Consider the following 19,172-nt stretch of genomic DNA (forward strand, 5'->3'; position numbering starts at 1 on the left):
AGTAACTACAAGTAAATAATTTGAAGACAGTAGATAAGTACTGGTTCATAAATGAAAGCAGGTCAGTGCTGGTACATGATATAATTATGTTCTGGTACATAAAATTTAAAGAAAGCAGTAAGTACTGGTACATAATTTAAGGAAAGCAAGTTAGTACTGATACATGATTTAAGTAAAGTAGTTTAGTGCTGGTACTTAATTTAAGGAAAGCAGGCTAGTGCTGGTATATAATATAGTAAAGTAGGCTAGTGCTGGTATATAATATAAGTAAAGTAGGCTAGTGCTGGTATATAATTTAAGGAAAGCAGGCTGGTGCTGGTATATATTATAAGTAAAGCAGGCTGGTGCTGGTATATAATTAAAGGAAAGCAGTCTAATGCTGGTATATAATTTAAGGAAAGCAGGCTAGCACTGGTATATGATTTAAGGAAAGCATGCTTAAGTGCTGGTTTATAATTTAAGGAAAGCAGGCTAGTGCTGGTATATAATCTAAGGACGGCAGGCTTGTGCTTGTACATAATTTAAGGAAAGCAGTCTAGTGCTGGTATATAATTTAAGGAAAGCAGGCTGGTGCTGGTATATAATATAAGGAAAGCAGGCTGGTGCTTGTATATACTATAAGTAAAGCAGGCTAGTGCTTGTATATAATCTAAGGAAAGCAGGCTATTGACAAGGAAAGCAGGCTGAGTGCTGGTAGGAAATGAGAATTATGAATACATTTGTAATACTAGTGTGCATTTAAGATATAGTCTGATGTTGTTGTATGTAAAGATAAACTGGTTGTCATATTCAGAAACAGAACAAATGTCAAGCACCTGTGTTAACAGCATAGTTAAATACTGTATTGACAGATTTCTTGTATGACCATTTTGCCCAGTTTTTCTAGTTGAAAAACTTGTAATGTATTTGGCATAAGGTCAGTGTCTCTGTCAGCCAAATATATAAATAAGTCTTTGCTTAAAAAGAAAAATATATCTTATTGATTGGTTTGAGTATGTTAGCTGGATTTTTAAGTATATTAAATCAACATTTTTAACCCTTAACCTGCTGAAATTGTGAAATGGATTTGTCCAGCTTTGAGTTTGGACCAGTCCATTCAGAGTTCAAGGGATTTCAATATGAAAAATACAAAAATTGAGCTTCCAACAGTTCAATGAAGTCTGGGCCAACTGCATGTATGTGTAGGCTACCCTGGCTCTGTATTGGTGGCAAAGGTTCATCAGCAGAATATTTGTTAAATAAAAATACGTTTAAGAATTTTTGTACATATTTTGTATGGATTAAAGTCACTATCACTCACTTTTTGTTCCACTTTTCAAAGAAATTTAAGTCTCTTATCAGTGTTTCCATTTGGTTAATCCTTTTTATAAAAATGCATTTTTCATAAATTTTTAAACACAGAGTTTATTGATGTTATAATTTTGAATACCTGTTCAATCTCTGAATTTTAAAAGGGTAGGTAATCCTAAATTTCATTTTTTGCACAGTTATGCCTCTTCTAACAAAGAATTTCCTTTTATTGATATATTCCCAAGTAGGACCCTTACTATCTTTAAATTTGCAATACCCACTGCAGTGACACTTCATCAATGCTATATTTAGATTTTTGTCATGAAGACCATAGAAGTTGCTCATTCTCTACTAATAAAATAGAATCATATTCAAAATGGAAAGATAACCTTTAATTTCTTTTATCAACACAGTTATGTCCCCTTTTCAACTTTGTGTTGGTTGAGTTTACAAAGTGAAGGCCTTTTTCTTAAAAACCACTGCAGATATTTAATTTCAAAGTCGAAAGCACAGCTAATGATTTATATGTTTTATAGTCGTCATTTTAAAAATGAATGCCCAAGGTCTGGCTCAGGTGCAATTTCATCGGATTATGATGATTTCATAGAATAATATATTGTAACATCTTTTTTTTTTTCAGATAAATCTTTTGCATGATATGCAAGACTGTCAATTAAGTTAAATAAAACTGAAAATTGAATGAAATTTATTACAGCTTTACTAGTAGTTTATGTGACGAGAAAAAGCAGTTTTTCATGTAATGACATTTTTAGTTTATTTTGACCATTGTGTTAACTGTAAAAACTGTATAATGGAACATTTGCTTAGTATAGAAATAGTTTCTTTTTTAAGTTGTAGAATTTATGGTTAGCTTGTAAAATGGTAGCAGCATTTAAGTAAGAGAAACTTTTTTTGACAGTCTGTGACTTTTCTGTATAGCGTATACCCCCTTGTTTAAATGCTCCATCCAAAATAAACACCCCTGGAATTGTTTGTGTCAAGAATAGAATTGGTATTATTCTGTAAAAAGAACTCCACTGAGGCTTATGAACATTATGGGACTAATAATTTTTGGGGGATTAATGTTCCATTTGATGTAGGTCTAGACTGATAACTTGTGTGCAATTTTTCAGATCATTTGCTCACTCACCTTTTCCATAAATAATTCTTGTAACTGTGAAAAATGACCCGAATTGTAATGGTTTGCATAATATGCTTTACGTTAAAATTGGGCTATATGTAGCACCCATAAATTATACGGAATAAGTCACTTTTTATATGTAAAAATTTGGTTAAAGACACTTTGTGATCTTACCATATTTAGCAAAGTAAGTGAGATAAATCGCCCTACATCAATCAGGTACTTGTGTATTATTACGGGCAACCCTGTTAAAATGACTTTATAGGAGCAGAGTTATATCAAGTACCGGACATAATTCCTTATAACACATTAAACCAGGGGGCGTTTAAACTGAGGGTATACAGTAATTTAATTCTGTATCATGAGTAATATAGGAGTAAATTTATTGTGTGATATGCTTTGTTGTAGAACTGTACCACCATCTCTCTACCTCCTTCCCCCGGGCCAAGGAGCCCACGACACATGGGCTCCCGACCAATCAGCTTTGGTCTGTCAGACAGCAACCCAAGGAGAACAGAATACAAGTACAGTGTATGTATGGCACATGTTTTTAGTATTTGGCTGGTTTCAGGCTTTTAAAGCAGCACACTTCCAGATGCATGTGAAATTTTTTTATTTCTTTTTTTTTTTTGAAAATTTACAATATAATATTATAATTAGTAAAACATTGTCGAGTGTACAAATGAATTGATTTCAGCCAGCCTAGGGCTATTTTTCTATCCACAGAAATCACCTACTAGTATAGCATGTGCTAAGCGTTTGTACGTTATAGCGTAGTGATATGCGTAGATATGTGGCGATAAAATCAGTCATATCAAAATACTCAAAATTTAACATACACTGTAAATATTCATTCATTTATTAGTCTTTTACCATTTTTTTCTTAATGAACAAAAAAATGCTCAATGTTGAAGTTTACCTGACATTTAGAGGTGTTCAGCCTTAATAAATACATGTACATGTACATGTTATAAACAAAGATTTAAGGAGTAAAAAGTCATTTATGGAAATTTCGGTCTTTCATGATGATCGTGACTTTAGTTAGAGATGGCGACACTCCTGCTTCTAAAGGTGTATATATAAAGTAGGTCAAGTCAGGAGTTTTAAGGAGTTTTTCAAAATCAAACTGATAAAAAAAACTTGTAACAAACATCCATTCCATCCGGCTTCAACCTTTATTATTATGCTCTAACTTCTAAGTACATGATGCTATGCATGAAATATGTAAGGCAGTTTACTGAGAATACAATTAACACTCTGTGAGCTTTGACAAAGTTACAATGGCTAGTTTTTGGTTGAATTTACACACTTCTTGGAATCTGAGATTTTTCATGGACCCATTTAGAGAGGTATATCTGTTTGAATAAAATAGTGAAATACAATAAGATAATTGAGTATAAAAGTAAGCCTAAGTTAAAATCTTGTTTTATTCTGATTTATGGAATAGGTAGGGTGTCTGTCTAATGAGACAAAATTAAGAATTTAACCTTATTTCTTTTTTTTCTTTTTTTTTTTTTTTTTTTTTTTCTTTTTTTTATAAAATCAATGCAAGGAAGAAAACCGTCACAAACTCATGAATTATATATTTCTTTATCAAAAATGCATGCCCAGTTTTGTTATTCTGTAAAAATTGCATTGCATTATTAGCCGTGCATATATTTTGTTGTCATTTGCTTTATACAAACTTAGTGTAAAGACGCGCTAAATGTTAGCCTTACTGTATGAGACAATCCAATTTAAAAATGATTCATTTGCACTTTATACATTCTTTATTTTTGGGTATGTGATAAATAGAATATTATATTCGTTAAGTTTCATTACTGAATTTATTGATCTCGTTGGAAAAAAAAAATTTGCTTCAAAGGCTCGAATAATAATAATTTACTCAACTAATGTTCAATAAATTCAGAATTGAACCTACACTCATTAAATGAGCCGCGTCATGACAAAACTTACATAATGGGTTTGCGATCAGCATGGATCCAGACCAGCCTGCGCATCCGCGCAGTCTGATCAGGATCCATACTGTTTGCTATCACTTTCTCTTCTTGTTATAGGGTTTGTAAGCGAACAGCATGGATCCTGATCAGACATCGCGAATGTGCAGGCTGGTCTGGATCTATGCTGGTCGCAAACGCATTACGTTGGTTTTGTCATGACGAGGCTCATATGTTCTCTTGTTATCAAATACTTGAAGTCTTCCTCAAGCTGGAAAATCACCATATGACCTTTAATGTATTGGTGTGGCATAAAACCCAACAAAGAAAAAAAAATTAAATGCAGTAGATTTTGGGTAAGTCGAAGTTGAAGGGACTTACGTAAAAACTTTGACACATCGGGACTTCAACTCATGAGTAGGTCTCAGTGGTAAACAATTGAAGCATTTTATCACACATTTAAACACAAACAAAGGCTGTTGGAACACATGGCTCGGCAATTCTAGGCATTTTAAAGATCCTAGTCTAGGAATGACTTGAATTGCCTGATTTTGTTTTATGAAAAATCTAGAAACTGGTAATTTCTAGGAATGCCTAGTAATACCTAGATCCCGGAAATTAATGGCATTGCCTGTAAACCAGGAAAGAAACAGAAGTTTAATTATTTTTCAGTCTGTTTCTTTTTGTTATTGAAAAGAAGTAAAAGGTAATGTCACATTAGTGCAGTAATGGGTTAACTTTCTTTTTAGTATCCTCTGAATTAGCCCTTTACTTTGTTAATGAGTTACAACTTTACGGAATGATTATCACTTTTAATATCAATGGTAAAGTTACAATATGTGATAATTAACAGAAGATATTGTCCTAGGTTTATAAGACATCTTATAAGGCCAGCCTCACTAAAGATACCGTATTCCTCTTAATATAAGCCCCATGGAAACTAAAATAGTAATTCTGTGTAACAAAAACATTAATGTAGCAGGTAGTTATTCTGGTAATGGTGTTTGTTGCATTGACAGTCTGTTACTTAACCTTAAAAGTTTTATTTCTAAGGCTTAGTGGGTTGACAGGGGGCCTTCTGTATCAATAGAAGGGAGGGGCTTACTGGTATAAAAGGGAGGGGATTGACTTTTTAAGGAGGGGCTTATAATAGGAGAAGCACTGGTTATAAAAAGAGAGAGATACCTTGCACTTTACTGAAATTTATCATGAATCTTTTCACGCACACCCATTTTTCTTTCCTGCACATCCGCACTTATTCTGTAACATTCAACCATTTTATCTTAAGGTGTGTAACTATGTACATGATTTTTGTCTTTAGTTTGTAATAATAGCCCCTCGTGTTTTAATTTTAAAATTGGCTTTTAATTTGAAAAAACAGTCCTTATTATTTCCTTTTTCATTAGTTTTAAAAATTTATTATATATTGAAAAATTGATTTTGAGATAATATTTATATATTAATTTAAGATTAGTATCATTTTCATATTACAGTTGCCATTAGTTACAGACAAAAAGAAATATAAGAACGCTGTTAGAATTAATTTTTTTCCTAGAGGAAAGCGGCAGTTTTAATATCTAAGGGACTTCCATTAGTGTAGTTACTATGGAGTGTTTTAGAATCATCTAGATGAGATGTTTTATATCTGAGGCGGTCTGAAAGCTTTCTAATTCACCAATTTACTGGAACTAAGTGTCTCATTATTGCAGTTAGATTTCTATTAAATGCTGTCTTTTTATGGCCGTGCAGTATGTCTTTCAAACAGTCGGGGAAACATGTCACACTGAGGAGTTGTGAAGTGTGCTGACCAAATGATTGCCGTCTGCTATAAATTAAGCATAATTGTATGTATAAAACATGAAAAACTGTCAAGGATTGTTGACCGTACAGTAGTATTTAAAGAGAAAACAAACACCTTCTGTTGGTTAATTTTTAAAGGTTCAATATATAAATCAATACAGCATTGTAAATAAAGGTCAAAGGTCAGTGAGAAGATTATCATTTAAAAGTTCCATGTATAAACAAATATAGCATTGCTAATGTAGGTCAAAGGTCAGTGAGAAGAGTATCATTTAAAAGTTCCATGTATAAACAAATATAGCATTGCTAATTTAGGTCAAAGGTCAGTGAGAAGAGTATCATTTAAAAGTTCCATGTCTAAACAAATATAGCATGGCTAATGAAGGTCAAAGGTCAGTGAGAAGAGTTTCATTTAAAAGTTCCATGTATAAACAAATATAGCATTGCTAATGTAGGTCAAAGGTCAGTGAGAAGAGTATCATTTAAAAGTTCCATGTCTAAACAAATATAGCATGGCTAATGAAGGTCAAAGGTCAGTGAGAAGAGTTTCATTTAAAAGTTCCATGTATAAACAAATATAGCATTGCTAATGTAGGTCAAAGGTCAGTGAGAAGAGTATCATTTAAAAGTTGTTCCTAAGTCTCACTCAATTTGAGCTTGTTAGATTCTTAACTATTTCTTTATAAAAAATCATCATTAATATTAAAATTTGAATGAAACAACAAAGTCTTGTATAAACTTTACAAAAATTGTGAACAAAAGTCAAGGGTCAAGGTTCCTGTTTTCCGTTAGTTTAAAGAACTTGCAGTTGTGACATTTCATCAAATGTTATAATTGTACTAGTACATCAGACTTTGACACACAAATATGTGAGTCACCCTACATGTAGAAAGGATAGTTATTATTTAAATTTAAAAGGTCAAAGGTCAAAAAGACACTGGCTTTAAAAAAGAACATAAAACTTTGAATATTATATTTTTTCAGCAGTATCATGTAAATTCAGTGCATTTGAAATTAAACAGCCATTAATTTATATATAAATTATAATCTATCTCATTTTAAAAGGGAATATTGAAACTTTAAAGACAAAATATCTTTATGTCAAGTCGACAATTTATTACATTTATCTCATAGACCGAATAATTATAATGGATATGAAAATGATAGACAGCAAACAATACTCAAAGGAGTTGGAATTATTCCTCTTTTATACATATATTGAATAGTCTACAAAAATACAGACATATTGAATAATTCTTGTGTAATTTATATTAATTCCCAGCTGATTCTATCTACAATGGCTGTTATATTCACTGTTTCTATATTGGGATGGAATTTCTGGTATTGTAGTTTAAACTTAAATGGTTTGAAATAAATCCCAAGACCAAACTGTATGATGTTTTAATTCTTAATGCATTTGTTACTATATATAGTAACAAAATTGCTTATGATTTCAACTGATACATTGTATGTGACTGTTTTTGGACTGAAAATTCAAAATAATCTGCCTGCTTCTAAAATTGAAACTATGATGTCACATTTTTTGTCATCAAGGCAAGTAGCTTTAAAGTGAAATGAATAATGCCTTCAGGGTCATTATTATACCCCCGCACAACAAAGTTGTAAGGGGGGTATACTGGAATCAGCTTGTCCGTCCGTCCGGCTGTCCGTCCGGCCGTCCGTCCGTCCGGCCGTCGGTTTTTTCTTGTCCGCCCAATAACTTAAGATTCCTTTGACCCTTAGTCTTCATATTTGGCATGGAGGTTAGTCATGATTAGTAGATGACCCCTATTGATTTTGAGGTCACTAGGTCAAAGGTCAAGGTCACAGGGGCCTTGACTTCAAAAAGCTTGTCCGCCCAATAACTTAAGATTCCTTTGACCCTTAGTCTTCATATTTGGCATGGAGGTTAGTCATGATTAGTAGATGACCCCTATTGATTTTGAGGTCACTAGGTCAAAGGTCAAGGTCACAGGGGCCTTGACTTCAAAAAGCTTGTCCACCCAATAACTTAAGATTCCTTTGACCCACAGTCTTCATATTTGGCATGGAGGTTAGTCATGATTAGTAGATGACCCCTATTGATTTTGAGGTCACCAGGTCAAAGGTCAAGGTCACAGGGCCTTGACTTCAAAAAGCTTGTCCGCCCAATAACTTAAGATTCCTTTGACCTACAGTTGTCATATTTGGCATGGAGGTTAGTCATGATTAGTAGATGACCCCTAGTGATTTTGAGGTCACCAGGTCAAAGGTCAAGGTCACAGGGGCCTTGACTTCAAAAAGCTTGTCCGCCCAATAACTTAAGATTCCTTTGACCCACAGTCGTCATATTTGGCATGGAGATTAATCATGATTAGTAGATGACCCCTATTGATTTTGAGGTCACCAGGTCAAAGGTCAAGGTCACAGGGGCCTTGACTTCAAAAAAACTTGTCCGCCCAATAACTTAAGATTCCTTTGACCTACAGTGTCATATTTGGCATGGAGGTTAGTCATGATTAGTAGATGACCCCTATTGATTTTGAGGTCACCAGGTCAAAGGTCAAGGTCACAGGGGCCTTGACTTCAAAAAGCTTGTCCGCCCAATAACTTAAGATTCCTTTGACCCATAGTCTTCATATTTGGCATGGAGGTTAGTCATGATTAGTAGATGACCCCTATTGACTTTGAGGTCACCAGGTCAAAGGTCAAAGATCACAGGGGCCTTGACTTCAAAAAGCTTGTCCGCCCTATAACTTAAGATTCCTTTGACCCACAGTCTTCATATTTGGCATGGAGACTGGTCATGATTAGTAGATGACCCCTATTGTTTTTGAGGTCACTGGATCTAAGGTCAAGGTCATAGGGACTTTGACTTCAAAAAGTTTGTCCACCCATTAACTTAAGATTCCTTTGACCCACAGTCTTCATATTTGGCATGGATGTTGATCATGACGATAAGGTGTCCCCTATTGATTTTGAGGTCACTGGGTCAAAGGTCAAGGTCACAGGGACCTTGACAAAAAAAAAAGCTTTTCTTCTCAATTGCTAAAGAATGTCCTGTCCGCAATGTATTGATTTTGACATTTTCACATTTGAAGCATGTAGAATACATAACTTAGCAATGCACTGGCTTAGTAACCTCAGATTTGGCAGGGAGGTTGTCCTTGAGCTCTAAATGGCCACTGTTGATTCTGACAAAGTGGTATGCGGGGGTATTCACGCCATGATAGTGGCAGTTCTAGTTTATTTTGCGGGTCAATTATAACCTTCCAGCCCTACTTTGCCGTGAATTAACCTCTTATTAGCCAACTATAGCGGTAACAAATTCTGCACATGAGCAAAATGCAGACTGAGATCATTGGCACATCTTTTCTGTCTGTTCATTTACATGGTGTGCTTTTCAGTCAATATATAATTTGTTTGAAAATTTTCCTTGAAATGATGAATGATTTTGTGAAGATATTAAGTATGGTAGGGGTTAAAGTAATCATCCATAAGGTCGGATGTCGTCTGTAAATTTCAATACATAGATATTGAATAATACTTTTTTCTCCTGAAGGAATAAGGATATTTTTCTTCCAGGAAGTTAGAGATTATATTAAAATTGCATTTGTCCAGTAAATCAAATATCAATTTCCTTTTTGAAGCATTTGAAGGTTTACATGGAAATAAACCCTTGTCTGAAGGTGACAACTTAATACATGTATATCTATGTGACCCATGCAGACCATAATTATCTGATCATAGTCTGTACGTCATAATATATTTTGAAATTTTTCCTAAAAGCAGATTGAAACATGGGCAGGCTCGAGGGATGAGAGTTAAAAAAAGAAGATAAAATGCTTATAAAGAATGCATTCTATGTAAACTTATTCAAAATAATGAAGTTTTCTGAATTTTTCTGTATAATTTAAGTGTTTGAATATTGTAATATGTCTTGTATTATATATTTCTGCATGGACAATCAACTGAATTTGTTAAGTTTATCAAATAACTGCAGCAGAGTTAGGAGTAATCAGCAAAATTTTTCACTTTCTTCTAGAATAAAGTTTTAAATTTGGGAATAAATGGCCATCAAGGATGGTATCTTTTTACATGTATTTGACAGCTCTGTTCCTAATTAAAGGCTTTGCATATCCAATATAACTGTATAAGTGGATATTTTGGTGTGTCAAAAAGTTAAAATTTTTAGACATTTTGTGCGAGGAAATATTAGCAAATCATGCCAGGGTAGAATTTAATGACAGATGGTTGATATTTAGGCTTGAGGAAATTTTTGCGATTTTGGTCAATTTGAGAAATTTGCCATATTTCTGCATGGCTAACTTAACCCACTTATAGGGTATTATTTCAGCATAGTAACGTATAGTGTGTAGATGATGTAATATGATGATGTCATTTCAGACATTGACTGTACCTGGTCAACCTATTCTGGAGGGACGTAACAGCCGATCAAAATCATGGAGTGGTCGGCCAATCTGGCTGGAAAGAGAGTTTGCAAGTCGTATCAAAGTGCCGCATACGTTTATAGTTCATAACTATACGCGACCCACTGTCTGTATGTGGTGTAGAAAACTCTTGAAGGGACTTTTCCGGCAGGGCGTTCAGTGTAAAGGTCAGTTAATGAGAGAGATTTTATATCGTTATCTTAGCTGTTGATTACAAATGTTAAGAAAGATACAAGTTTATATAATTCATTTGTCAAAAGTCGACTATCAAGTACTAGTGTCCCTACAAGGAAAATTATGTGTTGCCACAGATTCAGCCCACACCTAAAGGATGATATCATTGCCCTGCCTAATCTTACAGTTCAGTTGCACTTAAATAAAGGAAAAACATAGTTGATCCTCTTGCTAATTCACATCCACACCTTTTCCTGTTTGAGTTTAAAGACCATATTAGTTTACTTTAAATATATTTATTAAGCTTGATTGTGAAACAAGTTCTTGCAACTTATATTAATCACATCGAATCCGCTTCTTGGAATCAACTATTATTATAATGGCGTCATATGAAGAAACATGGTTGTGACCTGATAAGGGCACAAACTCGTGATCCCTTGGTTGAGTGGTAGACACCCTAAACCACTAGGTCACGGCTCGCCCTTTTGATCATATTGATAATGGGATTCAAGCCCATAATGTCTGTGATCATTAGTCATTTAGGCAGATTAAGTTTTTAGAAAGATTTAATACTGAACACAGCCTTGCTTTTTATATGATTATCAAATGCTTTTGTCTTGATTGATTATGAAAGCCTGAAATGTTAATCAATGAGATGGGCAAAAAAATAAAATGCAGCTCATAATTTTGGCACCAACCAGATCCAAGGATCATACAATAAGAAAATTTCTGTAACCTTGGCTTATTGATTTAAATTTTGTTTGACATCAATTTGTATCAACAGCATAATATATATATCATTAAATATATTAAGTTTAAAAATATTTATGAGAAATTTAAGGCAACTCTAGCAATTAATTTTATTATTGGTATTTTAAAGCAAAAAATACTGAAATAAAATGTTTTCCCTTTGCTATTGGAAAGTAATTGTTTATTCCTTTACTTTATTTTCAAAATTTCCTTCTTGGTTCAGAGTTTTCCAATTAAACTGTATTGGTAATGAAAGGACAAATTTAATAGAACAAGTGTCACATTTAATTATTTCCAGATTGCAAGTTTAACTGTCATAAGAAGTGTGCTCCACAAGTGCCCAAGGACTGCGCAGGAGACCTGCCTAGTGGAGAAGGTATGTAAAAAAAGAAGTTCAAATCTCGTTTTAAAATTTAAAGCAAAGCACTTTCATAAATGCATCAAAATTTTCTCTTAAAATACGTCATTTATTGGTTAACTGAGTTTCAAAAATTAAGATATCCTCAAAACCAAAGTGTAATGTTACATGTAAAATAGCTGAAAATAATCTTGAAGCCAAAGTACTATTTGGCAGGAAATAAATGTTGAGACATTTCAGTATGCCAGACTTTATTGTATCAAATAGGTACAAATGTTCTATGTCTTAAAACCAAAAACTGTTGTTTTGACCTGCAAAATCTATATTCTGCCTTTTCCTCTTGTAAATTTCTTCTTAAATATTTGATGAGTATATTGATGTTTGATGTTTTCATCCAGTCTCAAAAGGAGAAGTAACCATAGGTTAATAGAAATATATGTTTTACAACACCTCAAAAATTTTTCTTTTCCCAAAACCGTATTCCCTACAGAATTCTAAAAGGAATTTTTTTAAAAAAAGGGGAAAACATTTTTAAAACCAAAATAACATTTGGAAAAAAAAAAAAAAGGGCAAGCCCCTGTTTCAAAAATTTATTGGTTATGCATCTGCAAAAATTTTTGGGTTGTCAATAATAGTTATGTATCATGCATCTGAACATATTGGTCATCAAGCCGCACATGGTATCCCAGTCGAACATATGGGGTCATAAAACCTCACAATGTAAATTTTGCCAGCTAAACATATTGGGGTCATAAACCCTGACATATGTGACTTTTCCCCAGATAACATATGACAGTGGTGCAACAGGTTTTTATGGATTTTTAGCTTATGAATGAAATCCCAAAAATTGAAAATTTTAGAGCAAAAAAATTTTTTCAGCAGAAAGTTGAACCTTATGAAGTAAAAAATTTAACTACTTAGTAATTTATTAAAAAGAAAGCGTTTTTTGGCACAAAGGGTGGGGGGGCTATTTTTGTTTGAATTTTTGATTTTTTTAAACATATACATACAAAAACAGTTTCAAACAAGGGGAATATGGCAAAAGGGTTATAAAATTTTCTCTAAACTTTAGCAAGGGGTTTTCCCCTTAAATTTTGGTTGATACTTTAAGACCACCCTAAAAACCAACCCCAGAAAGGGACCAAAGCCGGCTCATTGCGCAGTCTGATCAGGACCCTGCTTTCGTTTATATACTTAAACAAGTAGAAAACGATAGCGAAAGATGGATCCATCAAACTGCTGGATGGCAGGCGGGTCTGAACCATGCGGGCGCAAACCCCATTACTTTTGTTTTTGTCGTGCATGGCTAAATTTATATTAAATTTCCCACATGCTTTTATATAGGAATGGCAAGGAGTAGTCTGATAATGAAGAACTCATTTGGATTTATTGTCGGCTAACAATAGTAATACTGGAGTACTGTTTAGAAAAAAGTATCCCTTTATTTTTCCATTGTATATGTATATGAGTATAGGGAAATAAAATTGTGTAGAATGGACTTCTTAATCAGGCAATCAATAATTTGACAAGTTTAAGAAGTACACAATAACTACTTCCTTTATTTCATTTTCCGTAGCTGATGACATTTTAAATTACCAAACAATGTTTTTGCTAAAAGTTTTTTAGGGGGATTTGAATTTTAAACCTTAAAGTTTATGTTTAATTAACAACTTAAGTATTATAAACCGAAAAAAGGTTTTTTTTTTTTTAAAGGTAGTTCCTGCATTATGATACAGCAATTCTGTTAACAAAAGTGGATCAGGGTTGGGGGTCATTTATTAAAAATTCCCCAGAAAAATGACAGGTTTGACAGAAAAGTTGAAAATAGATAGACTTTGAAATTCGTAAGAAATCTTCTAAGTAACCTAATGTACTCAATTGTAATATTGGTAATGGCTGAACCCTCGAGCACTGAAGTCTGTACATGTGCGTTCCTTACTATAGTGAAACCTTATTCGGTGCCATGTTCTTTTATCACTGGCTAGTCCAGTATTTTGAAGACAAAAATTATTTATTAAACCGAACACCGCATTGCCACCAACGAGAACCTTACTTTTTTAGGCATACATAAACCAATTGATTTAACCAGGTTGATTGCTTGTTTTTGACTTCAGAGCATCTGCTTTGTAATTTATCATATTTTCTGAAATTGTGCCAAGAAACATTAAACAAGAAAGTTCTGCTATATTATTGAGGATTTTTATATGTTAATTGATTGCTTGTTTTGACTTAAAATTACACCAAGAAATCTGAGATTTGTTGTGTATTTTTAACCTCCTAAGGCACTAAGAAAAATTCTTTAAAATTGAAAATATTGAAAGCCTTTAATGTTTTTTAATTAACAAAGCATGTTGGAACAAGTAAAAAAGAAACTCCAAACAGAAAAAGAATTTTTAGATTCTTCAGAAGGATTCAAAAAGACTTGTTTTGATGATTTTATTTCCTAATCTGATATCACATTCTCTTTGTAACCTGCATGCATTAGGTAAGAAACATGCAAACTTTTGCCGCTCTTTCACACAATGCATGTATCAAAAAGGAGAAAAAAGAAAAAAAAAACATCAAAAGTTCCATTGATTTTCTAATTAACCATCCCTATTCAGTTAGTACTTATGTTTTTAAATTTTCCCAAAAAAAAAAAAAAAAAATTCTCAAAAGAAAATTCTCAAAAAATATAAAATTATATAACATTTATTTGATATCTTATATATTGAACATAAATTTAACAGTATTCCTATATATATAAAATATTTGATATCCTTTCCTTTATATTGAACATTTGATATCTTATAAAGGAAACTTTTGATATAATGTATATTAAATATTTGATTTTTTATACATATATATCAAACATATGCTATTCTGTATATTAAATATTGATATCTTATATATTAAATATTTGATATCATATATGTTAAAAATTTGTTATCCTGCATATTAAACATTTGATATCTTATATATTAAATATTTGATATCTTATATTTAATATTTGATATCTTATATGTTAAACATTTTATATCTTATATGTTAAACATTTTATATCTTAAATATTAAATATTTGATATCTTATATATTAAATATTTGATATCTTATATATTAAATATTGATATCTTATATGTTAAATATTTGATATCTTATATATTAAACATTTGATATCTTATATGTTAAATATTTTATATCTTAAATATTAAATATTTTATATCTTAAATATTAAATATTTGATATCTTAAATATTAAACATTTGATATCTTATATATTAAATATTTGATATCTTATATGTTAAATATTTTATATCTTAAATATTAAATATTTGATATCTTAAATATTAAATATTTGATATCTTATATGTTAAATATTTTATATCTTAAATATTAAATATTTGATATCTTAAATATTAAATATTTGATATCTTATATATTAAATATTTGATATCCTACATATTAATTATTTGATATCATATATGTTAAATATTTGATATCTTATATATTAAATATTTGATATCTTATATATTAAACATTTGATATCTTATATATTAAACATTTGATATCTTAAATATTAAACATTTGATATCTTATATATTAAATATTTTATATCTTATATGTTAAACATTTTATATCTTAAATATTAAATATTTGATATCCTACATATTAATTATTTGATATCTTATATGTTAAACATTTGATATCTTATATGTTATAAATATTTGATATCTTATATGTTAAATATTTGATATCTTATATGTTAAACATTTTATATCTTAAATATTAAATATTTGATATCTTATATGTTAAACATTTGATATCTTATATATTAAACATTTGATATCTTATATAATAAACATTTTATATCTTATATATTAAACATTTTATATCTTATATGTTAAACATTTGATATCTTATATGTTAAACATTTGATATCTTATATAATAAACATTTTATATCTTATATATTAAACATTTTATATCTTATATGTTAAACATTTGATATCTTATATATTAAACATTTGATATCTTATATGTTAAACATTTTATATCTTATATGTTAAACATTTTATATCCTATATATTTAATATTTTATATCCTTTATATTAAAGTAATGGTTTTTTTCCTGTGTATAAAATGTTTGATATCATGTGTATTAATTACATTCAACATTATAGTACATGTGTATAGCTTTCATATTATACGTTTGATATCTTTTGATATAACACATTTGACATACGCTTTATTTTGAGCCTGTTCTATTTTCAGTATATTTTGAGCAGAGCGACGCATCAGAAGTGGAGAGTACGAATGGGACCGAAGTTTCTGAAATACAGGAGGACGATATGTTGCTTTTGGAAAATGATAACGATAATGATGATAGTGACAGGAAACCACCTCTTAGGTATGCCATGATATTGTTTTAGCCCTGACCTTGCGGCAACCGGAGGTGATTAACCTTTGCCAACAGTATAGAGCCAGGCCAGCCTGCACTCTTTCCTCGACTTACCTGAAACTTCAATCATCATTATACTTTTGACTCGATTTACCATACATGCCTTACTCAACTTATCTTACACTTAAATCACCATGCACTCTTCACTCAACTTCCCTCACACATTAATTACCTACCATACAATCTTTACTCAACTTGTAACCTTATACTAATATATCACCTCACACTTTATCACCATTTACTCTACTCAACATTCCTTACACATTTTTATGCCCCCGCCATGTAATGGCCGGGGCATATAGTGTTACCCTGTTCCGTCATTCCGTCCTTCCGTCCTTCCGTCTTTCCGTCCTTCCGTCATTCTGTCATTCCGTCATCATCAGTTTCCGTTCATTATCTTAAGAACGGTTGCACACATTCAACTCAAATCTGACATATGGATATGTCATGAGAAAATACAGGTCAAGTTCGAATTTGGTCATGGTTCGATGATTTTTGGCAGAGTTATGCCCCTTTTACTTTGAAAATAATATGAAATTTCAGTTTCCGTTCATTATCTCCCCAACGGTACAACACATTCAACTCAAACTTGACATATTGATATGTCATGAGAAAATACAGGTCAAGTTTGAATTTGGTCATGGTTCGATGATTTTTGGCAGAGTTATGCCCCTTTTACTTTGAAAATAATATGAAATTTCAGTTTCCGTTCATTATCTCCCCAACGGTACAACACATTCAACTCAAACATGACATATTGATATGTCATGAGAAAATACAGGTCAAGTTCTAATTTGGTCATGGTTCGATGATTTTTGGTAGAGTTATGCCCCTTTTACTTTGAAAATAATATGAAATTTTCAGTTTCCGTTCATTATCTCCCCAACGGTACAACACATTCAACTCAAATTTGACATATGGATATGTTTTTGGAATGCCCAGGCCAAGTTTGAATTTGGTCATGGTTCAATGATTTTTGGCAGAGTAATGCCCCCTTCACTTTGAAAATAATATGAAATTTACAGTTTCTGTTCATTATCTACCCAACAGTGTTACATATTCAACTTAAATTTGACATATGGATATGTCAAAGGAATGGGCAGGTCAAGTTGGAATTTGGTCATGGTTTGATGATTTTTTGGCAGAGTTATGTCCCTTTCACTATGAAAATAATATAGATACATCTTAGGAATAGGCAGTTTAAGTTTGAATTTGGGCGTGGTTCAATGATTTTAGACAAACTTATCTTTCCTGAATGTTGGAAAAATTTTGAACTTTCAGTTTCAGCACTCATACTTTTAGCCATTATTTTGGCTACAAATATGCAATATGCTATTTTTAAAAGGTTAAGACTGAATAATTTCAGTGCCTTGAACATTGTATGAAAATGGTTTATGTTAACATTGAAATGTTTTAAGGGCTTTGAACTTAAAACGAAAAAAATAATTAATGCAGCATCTGAAATTTTGGCTGCATGCGGGGGCATCCGTGGCATGATGACACATTTCTAGTCTACTAAACCTTCCTCACACTTTAATCACCATACTCGACTTTCCTTACACTTAAATCATCATATACTTCTGACTCAATTTACTTTACAGATAAATCAGCATGCACTTTTTGCTCAACTTTCCTTACACTTAAATTACCATACACTCTACTCTCCTTACACTTATATCAGCATGCACTCTTTACGCAACTTGCCTTACACTTAAATCATTTTGTACTTTTGACTAAATTTACCTTACACTTAAATCACCAGGCACTCTTTACTCAACTTCACCTCACCATTAACCTGTATGCAACACTTAAATCATTTACACTTTACTCACCTTACACTTTAATCACCAGACACTCTTTCCTCACTTAAATTATGATAGTGTTCACTTGTTTCTTAGCTTACCTTTCTCTCTCTACTCAAGACCTTCTTGTACTATTAACATGGAAACTTCCACTTCACCCATCAACATACTTCAGTGCCTACTTTAAAACAATTATTTCATTGTATACATGTTTAAAGAAGAACACTACTTGATATACTTATAAAAACTTGTGAAGTTCATTTAAGTATTGTCTATTTAACAAAGAAATAAGCCGCGTCATGACAAAACCAACATAATGGGTTTGTGACCAGCATGGATCCAGACCAGCCTGCGCATCCGCGCAGTCTGATCAGGATACATGCTGTTCGATATTATTTTCTCTACTTGTAAAAGGGTTGGAAAGCGAACAGCATGGATCCTGATCAGACTGTGAGGATGCGCAGGCTGGTCTGGATCCATGCTGGTCGCAAACCCATAATGTTGATTATGTCATGACACGGCTCAAATTCTTCCTCAACATTCAACATTACTAATTATATACAGTTTAAATGAGGTTGCGGCATGCAAACTAATAGAACCACTTTGGTGGTATTTAACTGCAGTGCTTTATTGGATTATAATGAATACACATATAAGGTAATGGGGTGGTTTATTTGTAAATAAACAATTTAGTATGGTGCTAGTAAGTAGACACTTAATTTGAATAAAAGAAAGGTCGTCAATTAAGGCGGTGCTTTTAAGTATTTTGCAATACTGTAAATTGTTTAAATGATGAATGTTTGATCAAATCAAGATCAGAAAGATGTAAAAGTGGTTTGATAAGAATGTGGAATTGGATTATTCTTAAGAAAGGTTTTTGTAAATTTTATTTTGATGATAAACTTTTTTCACTGTTGATTTTGTTGATCGTCCACAGAACATTGGTGTGAGCTAGTATTTGTACAATAACGCTAAAATGCTTGGACATCAGTTGTGAATTTATGAATCAATATTTTTAAGTTGTTTTACAGCAGATTTGTAGGAAAATTATATA

At 32.0% G+C, this 19,172-nt stretch overlaps 1 protein-coding gene across 2 annotated transcripts in view; it reads left to right on the top strand.

Moving 5' to 3' along the window:
- The window catches only part of LOC132740954 (serine/threonine-protein kinase D1-like), an 83,491-nt gene that overhangs the window by 35,075 nt on the left and 29,244 nt on the right, over positions 1 to 19,172 (top strand). For both annotated transcript variants that reach the window (XM_060729013.1, XM_060729014.1), the window contains exons 5-8: positions 2,840 to 2,962; positions 10,555 to 10,765; positions 11,821 to 11,898; positions 16,130 to 16,265. In XM_060729013.1, the coding sequence (XP_060584996.1) occupies positions 2,840 to 2,962; positions 10,555 to 10,765; positions 11,821 to 11,898; positions 16,130 to 16,265 (548 nt within the window). The remainder of the gene's footprint in view (positions 1 to 2,839; positions 2,963 to 10,554; positions 10,766 to 11,820; positions 11,899 to 16,129; positions 16,266 to 19,172) is intronic.

Source organism: Ruditapes philippinarum, unplaced genomic scaffold (assembly GCF_026571515.1).
Source record: "Ruditapes philippinarum isolate M1 unplaced genomic scaffold, ASM2657151v2 ctg686_1_1_1_1, whole genome shotgun sequence".
In the NCBI taxonomy this organism is placed as follows: domain Eukaryota; kingdom Metazoa; phylum Mollusca; class Bivalvia; order Venerida; family Veneridae; genus Ruditapes; species Ruditapes philippinarum.